Raw genomic sequence first — 13898 nt, 5'->3', positions numbered from 1 at the left:
AAAAGGATTTTTTTTTTTTTTGTAACAACCTAGATAGCAAGTATCTAGACAGTAAATAATGTACTCCAAAACAATTTAAGTGGAAAATAAAATGGGGAACAAGGAAATCTCTCTGTACTCAGTCACACAGGTTTTTTATCACATTTGTAGTCTGGTGTCCTACCTAATTTTGCATGAAACTTTTCCGTGTCCAAAAGAGTTTAATACTGATGGAAAACATCATTGTTTGGAAGACAAAAGGTAGCAAAAATTAAAATCAGCACATGTATTTTACTTTTCTGTTTAAATGGTGACAATAATTGCAATAATCACAAGTTCTGCAGCCACGGCCATGCAGCATCCGATGAGAGCATCCTTAAAGTGTTCCTTTTAGCCCCCAAATGTAGACATAGGTTTTCACTGTGTCAGATTTATCCCCTAGTCTACAGTTGCTGGTGTTCAGGTACCCCAATGTGTGTTTTAATGCTGTGGACTGGATAAGGTTTTATTTGAAGGGAAGCAGCACCATCTATTGCAACCTGATAGCTTAGCTCTAGATGCTATAAAGACAGACTTGGCCTGAGGCCAGCTTTCAACTCTTTCTTGCAGGCACTTTTATAAATTTGTCCTTGTCCAGCTTCAAATGAGATTAGGATCTCACTTGGTGAGATATGGTGGTGCAGGGACAGGGCTGTGTTGCATGCATGCACATGTCTAATAAAAAGTCATATCTAAGAGACATAACTGTTTACAAAGTTAACAAAATAGCATAAGCCTAGTCCTAAATAACTGTTGCTTTTAAATGACTTTGCTGGAGTTTTCATTTCTGAAGTGGGAGGACAGTCAAAAGTTAAGAGCATATTTTACCCAGGTGATATTCTCTCAAAATTTTCTTCCAAAAGCAGCATTAATGTAGGTGTGCAGTACAGTATGTTCTTCTAATAATGACAGTGACATTGTCATCCATCTATATTTCTGGTTTTCTTTTTTCCAGACTGTCTACAAAGCCTGGCTCTGTTCCCAGTATTTTGAAGTCACACAGTTTCACTGCAGCAACAGAATTCCTTGCAAGCAATACTGTTTGGAGGTTCAAACGAGGTGTCCCTTTATATTACCAGACAATGATGATGTCATCTATGGAGGACTATCAAGTTTCATCTGTACAGGTATAGTACAGAAAAACCAATTCCGCTTGTTTTCATAAGTCTAAATGTCATGGATTTAGCTCTAACTCTGAGAGCTTTAAGGTATTCCACATCAGCAAGATTTCTTGGAGGTGCTAGGATTTTAGCTCAAACCCAGTAATGCACAGTTATGATACAGACTGCCAGTCATCAGCTTTATAAAACAAAATTGCTAGAAAAAATTATTCTGCTTATTTTTTATACTTAATAATTTGGTGGAGGATTTATTTTACTTCATGTCATGCAGTACTCAGAGTAAAGAGGTTGCATGTCATGCAATATTCAGAAAAAAAGAGAAAAGGTGGGTCCAGTTTTTAGCATATTCACCTTTGTTTGCCTACATTCTTATGCCAGAATAAACAAGTATTCAAAAACAAGCATTCAAAACTCTGAAACACAGCATTCAAAATTGTGCAGCAGCTCTTAGAAAGTGTTTAAGAAAACATCTTTCACTAGTGAAGAAATTTAAGAATCAGTTGTTCACCTGTAAAGAACTTTCTTTGTTTGATCTTTGTTTGTTTCCTATTGAGTCTGGTTACATTTTATGAATATTTTTTCATTTTGAAAGGTATTGCTAATGTATATCTCAGGTGCCACAGATAATTTTTTCAGTAATGGATGGGAGTCATCTTCAAAAAATTTCAGCTTATACCAATATTATCTTCAGATTTCCGATGCCTAGACTATCATCTGAGAATCTCAAAGATATTCAGGCAACTTATTCCAAGTAAATTGATAAAAAACCTTTCAACACTTAGATCATTTGACACCCTTGTCCAAATATCAGAAATGAAACTCTCCTCACCTCTAAATTAGGGCTTCACTGGAAATCTTGATAGTAAATAAGTTGTCTAAGGTAAGATACTTAAAAGAAGAGTCAATTATAAAAATCCATAAATGTTGGATACCATCTTACATGCAGGCATAAGGATCATGGCAACTCACTTCACCTTATACCCTGTGTTTAGATTTAAAGTGATTCTTGTAGCAAGGCATTTTTTTCTTGAAGATTAAACCTATTGCACACAATCAAGCTATATCCATCTATATGCTAAAGAATATTTAACAAAAAGTGAGCTAAGTTACAATTTTGAATCATCATTCTTAGCACTTCAATGCATATTTTAAAAATTAATAGTCTTCCAATATGTATATGCAGTGAGCAAATGAGAATTTTTTTCCAGTTTAAGGTAGTATAGTAGAAGTGAGAGACTTAGGAAAATTTTATTTACCACAAGTACAAAATCTATATGTATGTTCACATATATGCATGCACACACACACATATACAGTGGCGAGAAACCAACCCAACAGCAAACAAAATCATCTTGGCATGTATTTCAGAAAATCTGTCAGGAAATACATATCCCTGTCTTCATTTTCCTAGTATAACTCACAAACCAAATTCCTTCCTAAAACACACAAAATAGATGACTTTGAAAAGATTACTGACATCTCTGAGTCTGGGATGAAAAAGCAGCTTTAGGGGAGGATTAAACTCATTTTGTTGCAGCTATTATTAATGCAGGTATCTACACATAAACTCTGTGACTAAGCTCTGCCTAGAGTCATTGGTGTAGTCAGTAGAGCTGAGAGCCATTTAATTCCCCCTGAGTGGGCACCTGTGCCTGACAAGAGGCCTTGCTCACATCGCTGGCTGTACTCTATTTGCTGGAGCTGCTGTTAGACCAGGGTCTTACTGCAGACACTTAAAATCAGGATGACCTACATCTCATCTCAGCTGTCCACAAACATTTGGTTGAACTTTTTGTCCTCTCAAGCCCAAACCCAGCAGCAGCAGAGCAGAGCTTGTATTCACAGACTCATGGGAGTCAGTGTGCTGACCCTAGAGAGTTGTGTGCAAGGGAAGATGTTTAGGACAGGTATGAGGCAGCAATTGAAACTCTGTCTGCAATATAGACACATTTTCACCCTTATTAAGCAGCAGCTCACAGTAAGAGTGCTTCCTGCCACTAAACAATGAGAAATTAGACAATAATCTGCTGCAGGAATAAAGAATTATACCTCTCTGCAGCTTAATGAAAAGAGATTTATTTCATTCAAAGTACAGTGAGATCAACAGCAGACAAAACACTCTACCTCAGCATAGCTTGTGATAGATAACTTGAAATCCTTTTGAAGAAAAAACAGCTGAAAGAAGGTCACCCATGTCTTGAGGGACATCTCCTACTGCAATTTTTGTGTTTCTGTCTGGTATACACCATCTGAGATTTCTAGTTATTGATCTGTCTCTTCATTAGAGAAACACAAAAGAATAAGGTAAAAAGGTATTCTTATTTAATATTTAGATATCAAGTAACAAGTGAAGGTATACAAAGGATAGCTGATTTTATTTGGTGTTGACTACAGCCCAGAGCTCAGGATGGACACAAAAACATTACCAGTAATTTTCCAGTTGCAGACAGGTAGAGGTTGGTGTGGCTCCATATCCCATGCTGGGAGGTGCCCTGGCAGTGGGAGCTGCCACCTCCCCTTTCAATCTTGTCCTACCACAGCAGTAAGTCAGAGCACAGAGATTTGCCGGAGATGAGTGCATGGCAGCACTGGTGGACAACAGGGAACCCACAAATTATTTTATTTTTTTCTTTCAGGCCAGGCTTTTTGTGGTGTTGAGGTCTGAAAAAAAAACCCTGTAAGCTGTAAAAGGACATAATAACAAGGGCTTTACCCTTCCTTGGAAGGGCCTCATGATGAGAAAACAGCATAGAAATGGATTTTTTTTCTCCAATAAATACTGCAGTCATTGTTATATTCGTAATTAAATTTCAAAGAAAATAAATTGTGGTTTATAATATGGATTAATAACAAGTTATTTGAAATTCCTGAAGACTTCATATGGTAAGTAACAAGTATTCTAGCCTGAGAATGTCTAACTTGATCACCTCCAAAGAAAGCCTATAACAGGAAAGGGAGAAGGCATGCTATCCTCATTTTGCATCACCAGAACCCATCTTTTGTAGAAATGCATATGAGGGTGTGGAATAAATAACTGCAGTGCAAAGGAAAGTACTTGAGAGATTAATCAAAACAATCAGAATCACAGTGTGGTTCTGATTGTAGAAATATGCAGTTAGGTAGAAAGAATTTAGTGTTCCCTTCTTGCCCACTTTCTTCCAGGACACAGAAGGAAAAAAGTTGATCCTTTCATCAGGTTCTGTGCTGTAACCTGCTGGTTTTCAGATTCATTAAAACTGAGTGATTACTTTGAGTTTAGACCTTTGGAGTTCATATCCATATGACCAAAGTTTCCAGGGGTTTCACCTAATGTTTCTTTTTACAACTCAGGTGTCTAGAACTGCCCATGCAAACCAAAATCTCATTTGAGGGAGATTACACTAATTTTCAGGTATACATACACACACATGGAAAACTACAGTGAATTAGTCTCATATGAAGTTCCAGGTCAAGTTTTTTAACTTTAATTTCTAAGAAAACACTGTTCATACCAGCAGGATTATTTTCTATTGTAAATGTAGTCATTTCTTCCTTAACTAAATGGGCTACAGCACCATACTACCCTATGCCAACCATTGATGCACAATTGGTCAACAAAGATAAACTAGATCTAGAGTGAGGAAAAATCCTTTCAGGGGCATTTAGGGTTGACTTGAGATAGATGCTCGGTACCAGCTGCTTTATTGTACAGATCTTCTCATATTTGCAAAACTTACTTGTTAATACAGCCTGTTCTGAATGTTTGGAGAAACTGCTGTCCATGTGCCAAGTCTGGACCAGTTTAGAGTGCAGACTTAGGGCTAATTATGTCCTAAGGGATTTCTTTGAACTGACCGTGACTTATGGTCCCTTTGTGCCCTGTGGCATAACAAGGCCATCACCCAGCATCAATTCTCAGGCCAGAAATCCCAGCCATATACTCACTCTCTTTATCTGTACAATAGATGTCACGGCATTTAATGGAGAAGGAGAGTTCCTCTTTGAAGGAAAGGAAGGGAATGCAGTGAGCAGCAATAAGGCAGAAATGTGTTCCACTGACTTCCAAAATTAGCATGTCATTCTTTAGTACTTCCTAAGAGCAGTGCCATCAGAATGAGTCTTCTGCCATCAAGAGGAGAATCATATTGTCTATTCTCCTGTGTTGAGCAGACTTCTGATACTTACTCCTACAAAAGGAGAAAGTAAAAGGAAAGAAGAGGTAAGTAGACAGGTGATTCAGATACTTTAAATCACTAATATCTTTCAGTTCATATTAATTTTATGTGTTCTGATTAACCTCTCAGTTGTTTGGAACACAGCATGAATCAATTTTTGGCAAATAACAGTAACATATGTTTATGCGATCCATGCAAATGAACACTTCCATGGAAACTCCACCTCCTTTAGAGTAAAGAATTCGCTGGAAATAACACTGTCAGTCATGCTTCATAGCACACAATAATGTTTCTAAAGATGTAGTGAGAATTATTACAGAGCATTCTCATCAATCTGTAGAAGTTTGATAACTAGCAAAGCTCAGCAAAAGTATTAGGAGAAATTCCGTAAACTGCAGCTTCCTCTCAAGATGTGTGACTGGGTTTCACCAACAGGTTTGGCTATAATGTGTCTCTTTCAAAACAGATGCTCTGATTTCAGTGAAATTTGAAAAGCAATTTCCTTGAGAAAAGGTGATATATAGAAAGGAATATAATCTATTTATTTTGTAGAACATTTCAAGAAGAGAAAATCACTCAGAACTCAATCTGCTTTATGTTGTTCCTGGCAAATTCAAAAAACCCATATATTTGATCCAAATTCTTCCTCTAAAAATATCTTATAATAATGCAAGATTTACCTCCTGTCTGCACCTCTTAATAGGTTCTAAAATACCAAAATATTAAGCTAACAGAGACAGCAGGACAAATCCCTTTTATGTTTGATAAGCATGGTTTAAATCATTACTAGCCATGGATCTGCTTGCAGGGAAAATTTGACATGGTTTTCACAGCAAAATCTGTCAACTAAATAGCTCATCTTTTTGAGTCTAGTGTTCTTCTAGTCTTGAGTATTGGGGCTTTCCTATGAATAAGATCCCATATTGTAATAGGTTTATTACCTATAAATATTTTTCTCCCATAATAATTACCCAGACAATTTACTTATTGATATCCCTAAACTTTCTATGGTGACACAGTACTTAGATGTGGATAACCCTTTCCTATCATATCATAATAGTGCATCCTTTTGGTCAAAGATTCTACATATAGAAGCAGAACTGGAGAAAGACAAACACTTTCTAGAAGCAAGTTTTCCTGTATCTCACAAGTGTAGCGGTAAAAATCTTCATTGCATAGTTGTGAGAGTCAGCTATTTCCTCATCTTTCTTGCAGTAGCTCAGTTTTAGAGGAGTAACACTGATTTACACCAGCAGCAGGAAATTAGACCTATGCATAATTTAGGGAAGAAATACATATATAATGAAGAAAAACTATGAATTCTTATTGGATGTGGGCACATACACACAAGAAAATGTTCATGAGTTGACTATCTGAAATAATAACCACAACACAGAGTGATAAAAGTATCTTAAAACACAACAACACATATCTCCAACCCAGATCTCCTCTGATGATTAGAACTGAGTAATAGAAGTTAGCCTTTTCAAAACAGCTGAACAGTCTTATTTGCCAGTTTAAGAATAATCTGCTTGAATAAAGAATAATTTATTTATCTTCAATATTCTTCTACACATAATTTTGTTTCATTTTTTTATAATGTGAAAGGTATAAAAAACATGTCTAATCATCATGATATGTCACAGACACAGCAATTTAGAAATTGAGAAGACCATCTGGATAAGATCAAAAAGTTCTGGCTTCCAGATCAGTTGTATGCCTGAAAGCAGTGAAATCTAGTCATATAATATCTAATGTGTTCTCTTGACTGCCATAGTTGGGAAATGTTAATACTGAAATCGCAGAAATAACTCCTCAGAAACAGAAATGCCATTCAGAGTGCTGGCATTCACTGATACAATGATGTCAGAGCTGGATGGATCACTCTTGGCAGACACCATTTATTTTGGGCTTCACAATAAAATGGAGTATTCAAAACTTCTGGTATACTACATCCACTTATCTTGTTTCAAGGTCTTTTCTTCAAGCACAAGAAGCTTCATATACCTCTCAAGAATAATCAGAAATCTATGTGAAAAATGAACACAGGTTGGAGTTCTACAGAAAGCAAAAGAGGAAAAAGCATAACATATCATAAGATCTGTTTTGTTTCTGTGGCTTCCTAAATGCTTATCCAGCAATGGCAACACATATATCACCAGACTAGCTTCCCATAATGCAGAATATTATGGCTCCATACCTCTTTCTCTACAAATAAACCAAGTCAGACCACCTGCTGCAGATTCAAATTCAGCCACAAGTGTCACACATCCTGACAGTGCTGAAGAGAGTCATAGGAATGCAACTGCTGCTTTTACAGGCTGTTTCCTGCAATTGCTCAGGCAGAAACTGCAGCAGTGTCTGAGTTAGATGGTGTTCTAGCTGATCAGCAGACCATGCATGCATTGACAGTCTTTGTGATTCCAATTTTTGTGTAAGAACTTTTTTGGCTTTGCTGCTTTTCCCCCAAGGCACATTCTATAAAGTGAATATGGTATTCATGCTGTCACTCCTTTTTCTTTCAGTCTGATTCAGCTAGGCAGGACATACAGGATTTCTCTCTTCATGCCTCCATGAAAAATCTCAGTGGAACCAGTAGCCTTAATACTTGCATCAGCATTAGCAACATGCAATCCCTACCTACAGATGTAACTTCTGTGCTGATCACCAAAATGTTATCTTCATGTGGAAAAAACCTATCTGATTACAAAGAAAAGAGAAAGATTTTGCATGACCTTTGTGAATTATAGTGTATCTGTCTGGAGAGTGATTTGAAATCAAAAAGTCTCTTGGCAAATTCTAGATCCTTGATTATAATAAAGGTCCAAGTACCTCCACATGGACTAAGAGTTCTGCTGATGAAATATAGCTGACTGCTGGGAAAAGTTGGGAGATGAAGACACAGAACCGAGAATTTTAAGTGAAAAGCAAAATACATGTCAAGCCAGTAACAGCTGACCAGTTAGCCTCAGAAATAGTTACCAAACATCCAATTAATATAAAATAATGATGTCTACAAACTGAACTATAAAGACAAGAGAGGAAAAGGGAAGCCTTGGTAGTTTGGTGGGTACAGATATTGTTTTTATTTCTTATACCCATGTATTTAATATTAAAAAAAAAATACCAGTCAAACAAAAGAGAGAGAAGCAAGTGCACAGGCAGTGGAAGCAAGAACAGGTAACCTTGGAAAAGCATAGAGATGAAATCAGATTATGTACGGATGGGGCAAGGAAGGTCAAGAGGAAGCTGGAACCGAACCTGTAAAGGCATACAAAGAACAAAAAAAAGGACTTCTATACATATATTAACGAGGAAAGGAAGGCCAGAGAAGGTGTAGCTTTATAAACAATGTAGGAAAACTGACAACAATGGATGAGGAGGAGGCTGAGGTACTCAACAGTAGTCTTGCCTCAGTATTGAATGGCAACCTCTCTTCCTATATCTTTTAACTGGATGCACAGCAGGATGTGGACTGGAGCCAAAGCCCCTCCCACTGTAAGTAAAGATCAGATTCACACTCTTCTGAGGAACATGAATGTACACAAGTCTATGAGACCCGATGAGTTACATCCCCAGAGACCCAAGGGAGCTGGCTGATGTAGTTGCCAAGCCACACTCCATGATATTCGAAAATCCATAGCAATCAAGTCAAGTCCCAGGTGACTGGAACAAGGGCAACATGGAACCCATCTTTTAAAAGGGTAAGAGCTGATAGGTCAAGGAGGAGGCTGGGAACTACAAACCTGTCAGACTCACTGCTGTGGCTGGGAAGATCACAGAACAGATCCTAGAAGTACTAGAAGCTGTGCTAAGGCACACGGAGAACAGGGGGTGGTTTGAGACAGTCAACATGGCTTCAACAAGGGCCAATCCTGCCTGACCAACTGAGCAGTCTTCTACAATGAAGTGTTATTTAATATCTTTCTCAATGAAGAGATTAGGTTCCCCCTTAGAAAATTTGCAGATGATACCAAGATGAGTGCAGTGGTTGACACATCTGAAGGATGGGATACCATCCAGTGGGACCTAGGCAAGCTCAAGAAGTGGGCCCATGGGAATACCATGAAGTTTACCAAAACCAAGTACAAGGTCCTTGGGTCGAGGTAACCCCTGATGCAAAAACTGACTGGGGATGAACAGATCAAGAGCAGCCTTGCCCGGAAGGACCTGGGAGTTCTGGTGGATGCGAGGCTGGACATGACCCAGCTATGGGCACTCACAGCTCAGAAAGCCAAACATATCCTGGGCTTCATCAAAAGCAGCATGGCCAGCAGGGCAAAGGAGGTGACATTGCCCCTCTACTTTGCTCTGGTGACATCTCACCTGGAACACTGCACCTAGCTCTGGGGTCCTCAGCACAAAAAGGACATCAACCTGTTGGAACAAGTCCAGAGGAGGGACACCAAGACAATCAATGGAATGGAGCTCTTTTCCTATGAGGAAAGACTAAGAGAACTGTGATTTTTCACTCTGGAAAAGAAAAGGCTTTGGCTGCCCTAATTGTGGCCTTCCAGTACTTGAAGCGAGCCTGCAAGAAAGATGGAGAAAGACTTTTTTTAAAATAGTGAGTGGTGATAGGACAAGGGGGAATGGTTTCAAACTGAAAAAGTAGGTTTAGATTAGATATTAGGAAGGAATTTTAGGAAGAAATTCTTTATTGTGAGGGTGGTGAGGAACTGAAACAGGTTCCTCAGAGAAGCTGTGGAGTCTGTATCCCTGGAAGTGCTCAAGGCCAAGTTGGGTGGGGCTTTGAGCAACCTGGTGAAAGGTGTTCCTGCACATAGCAGGGACGTTGAAACTAGGTGATCTTTAAGGTGTCCTCCAACCCAAGCCATTCTATGAGTCTATGAATAATTTTGATAAAAGAACAAGCTGGTTTTTTCTCCTTGATTTTCCAGGGAGATGTAGCCAGTTTACCTGGGTTTCTAGTTAAGTCACACATTTGTAAACCTCTGACTTAATAGATGGATGAACTAGAGCCAAGGGGCAAAAGCTTATATTTGTGTCTTCAAACAAGTATGTGGTGAAGAACATGCATTGTGTTCAGTACAAAATGTTTTACTGAATTTATCTAAACTTTCTACACTGTCATATGAATAGAGGCTCTGTAGTTAATGGTTTATTTAATAAGTAACTGCAAATTCAAAACCTAAATTCAATTGCTTAATAAACAATGTTAACTCTCCAATTTCTTTTGCTGCCTTTTGATTTACCTCTATTTTATTATTATTTCATCAATTTATTTATAATCCAGTAAGTGCATATGGACTGTTTAAATACCTTTTGATTGCCACTTATATACTTTGCTTTGATTTCAAAGGAAGTCCAGGTTTTCCAATAACAAGAAAGGCAGAAAACATAGTTTGAAAAGTAAACAAGCCTCAGTGGGATCAAAGCATTAACTATTCCCTGTGTCTCTTCAATTACTGCTAATCGTTTGAGCTGCTGCAGTTCACAGAACAAATCATAATTCCCTGCTTTGGGAGTTATTGCCTGTATGTTGCAATGTTTAAAAACAGACTTATGCACAAAAGACGAGTCTCAGAAAATAAGACTCTTTTATTATACCCTCAATGAGCAATTGTCTAGAAGTTCCAAAATGCACTAAAATTTCTTAAAAAAAAAAAAAAGTGATCCTTTTAGCTATGATCTAGAGTGAGAATAAATAATTTTCAACCTTCGGAATGCTGCATTAAGTTTCTGACTGCAGAAGTGGAAAAATAGGTCAGGTTTAGCATAGGATAAATTCTGAATTTACAGAACATGGAACAAGTTGCTTTTGTTCCTGTTTCTTTAAAAATTTGGTTAAACCCAAAAACAAATGTAACTTTATTTGGACTCAGATATAGCTTAGCAGAAAATAGTGTCAGCTATGTAAAAATGTGTCAACCTAGGCATTTTAACATTCTTAGCATACCTAACACATTTTGTTTATGGCAGTAGGAACCAAAGCATTCAGGTTTATCATATTTTAAGGTGTACTGCTTTTCTTTACAGATTATTCACAAAGTGCAAGAAATCTGGTGCCTGGACCTCAGAATGTTACACCTAAATTGCTTTTTGAAAGTAATATTGTTGTGATATTTTGGAGAAAATGTAATTCTTGTTCTAAAAAATAAAGCTGCTTTAAAATCCCTATCCTACTATTTCATCACAGATAGTTGTTTTTTTTTTCCCTGGAGAAACCTAGTTCTACCACAGAGTATATTATTTACTGCAGAATTTAATCTAAGATCAGTTTAAATGGAGAAAAGGTGTTTATTCATTACGTTAGATATTCTTGCATTTGAACACTAGTTAAATAGCCAAATTAGTTTATTTAATTTATCAGAGGAAAAGGTATGTGAGAAGCAAACAGAACACTCTGGTTATGTTAATCTCCTATATAGTAATGCAGACAACACTGACAATTTCCAAAAGATACAGTTCCTCTTAGCATTCAAAAAGTCATAATCAGATCATTTGAACTCAGTAAAGTTCAAAGGCAAAAATGGCCTATCTGTATAATCAGAAACATCAAGAGATCCAATCACTGTGTGACAAGGACAGATTTTTTTCACCTCTGGGATATGTTGAAGGCAATATCCAGTTGGAAGAACTCAGATGATTTAGGATAAACAAATAGTTTCTGAACAGCTCTGTTTGGAAGCTGTTCCTATGATGCAGTTTAATTTACATAGGTTTGAAAACCAAAATAGCCAATACCATTAGTACATCGTTATTTGTTATTTAATGCCTGTATTTATGTGCTCACATACTTAAAGAAGAATTTTGAAGTTCAGATTTTGTGGAAACATCCAGGTTGATTAGTTCTTACATCGTCATTGTTTGTTATTTCCCAAAAAGGAAGAATTCAGACACCCTTATCATTCAAATATCAATTGCTTTTTAATGTTGCTTCTTTACACAATCATGCTCAGTGTCATACTTGTGCTGAATGACCTTTTGATGCCGCTTGCAGTTTGATGATGCATATTCCTTCACATCTATAATTATACAGAATTACAGGACTTCTGAGAATCTCAGTCTCACCCAAAGATAAGGATTTAACAGATTAGACCAAATGTCAGCTGTTTCTTCAAGCTACTACTTCTGCCAATCCTTGCGCCTGGTATTTATTTTTCTTTTGTGTTTACCCTACAGGGCTCTATGAAAACTATCCAACCAATGCAGAACCAGAATGCTGTGATGTCAGATGGGGACTATTATCAGATCATCAACCCAAAGGGACTATAAAAACAAGTGGCTCAACAATGTGTCACAGGACATCGCTCACAGTTTCATCAGCATCAAGACTGTGTAACAGCAGACTTAAACTGTGTGTTCTTGTATTAATTCTCTTACATACAGTACTTACAGTCTCAGCAGCACAGAACTCAACAGGACTGGGCTTTGGAAGCATAACAACTTTGGAAGATAATTCAGCCAATGAGGAATAAAAGAAAGGATTCATCTTACATGATAGAAACACAACAGGCCCAAATTACTACTGTCAAAAATAGCAAGGACTGAGTGCTTTACCCTCAGAGCTCTTCTTGAATGACCTTTTGGGTAAAATGAAAAGAATGGGCCGCTACCTAAACAACAAGGACACACAAATGCAGCTTTTTATTGACTAAAAGGCTGTTTGGTGACTTAACTTTCTCACACCATTTTATACACTGTGTTTTAATGTTTGGAGTTTCTTTTTTTGTTTGTTTGTTTTTTGCACTTGTTAATACAGGATTTTATTTTTGGGACAGTTTCTCAAAGCTAAATTAAGTCTTTTCTCTGTCGATATATTTCTAGTCATTGTGTGTGTTCATCTGATAGTTCTGTCTTTTATGTCCTGTCAGTTTCTATTAGAGGAATGACTGCTATGATTTCATGACATAGCAAAAAAAAAAAAAAAAAAAAAAAAAAGGAAAAAAACAGGAAAAAAGAAAAAAAACAGAAAAAAACCCAAACAAACCAAAAAAATCCAAAAAAGCCCACAAAAACCCCAACAAAAACCCACAAAAATAACAACAAAACAAAATTTAACCAAAAAAGAGAAAATAATAAGAAAAAGAAAAGGAAAAAAAAGCAACCACGCAAAGAGCCCCAAACAAACCTTACTGTCCTCTTATCCATGGGAACCATTCATCTCCTTTCCCTTTCCCATCTACCGTCACAGACAACATACATTTGCTTCTGTCTGTGTAATCACAATGAATGGGTACACAATTCCAGTGTGCCTCTGCCACTGTTGCACAAAACAGTTGACTGAGCAAACCCAAAAGGAGCATGAAGGGGGTTCCTTTTAGCTGAACAAACAAGTGCTCTCCTTACAAGGTGGGATCGGACAGTTAAAAAGTATAAAAAAATATATAACAAACTGTTGCTCCAATACCCGTTTTGAAGAAGTCCAGTCCTTTCTCACTGGTCAGTTGAACAGGAGCAGCCTTTTCTAGATATGTTAAGTAAAACCAGTTATGCTCAGCAAGTTGAATAGTTGGGAAGCCTTCATATTGGAGGTGAAGGATTGACATTCATTGTGAATCACGTTTTGAGTTCTCCTGCTGTCACATAACCAGCAGCTTTCCATAACAAATGGAAGCCAAGAACTTCCAAAATTCAACTC

The 13898-nt window shown here is 37.3% G+C and overlaps 1 protein-coding gene across 1 annotated transcript in view; it reads left to right on the top strand.

Moving 5' to 3' along the window:
- FAM155A (family with sequence similarity 155 member A) overlaps nt 1-13198 on the top strand; it is a 434568-nt gene extending 421370 nt beyond the window's left edge. The window contains exons 2-3 of the mRNA XM_038136314.1: nt 974-1145; nt 12440-13198. Coding sequence (XP_037992242.1) covers nt 974-1145; nt 12440-12735 — 468 coding nt within the window. The 3' untranslated portion in view covers nt 12736-13198. The remainder of the gene's footprint in view (nt 1-973; nt 1146-12439) is intronic.
- Nucleotides 13199-13898: the final 700 nt, after the last annotated feature.

Source organism: Motacilla alba, chromosome 1 (assembly GCF_015832195.1).
Source record: "Motacilla alba alba isolate MOTALB_02 chromosome 1, Motacilla_alba_V1.0_pri, whole genome shotgun sequence".
In the NCBI taxonomy this organism is placed as follows: domain Eukaryota; kingdom Metazoa; phylum Chordata; class Aves; order Passeriformes; family Motacillidae; genus Motacilla; species Motacilla alba.
This window is presented reverse-complemented; position numbering and strand designations above follow the sequence as displayed.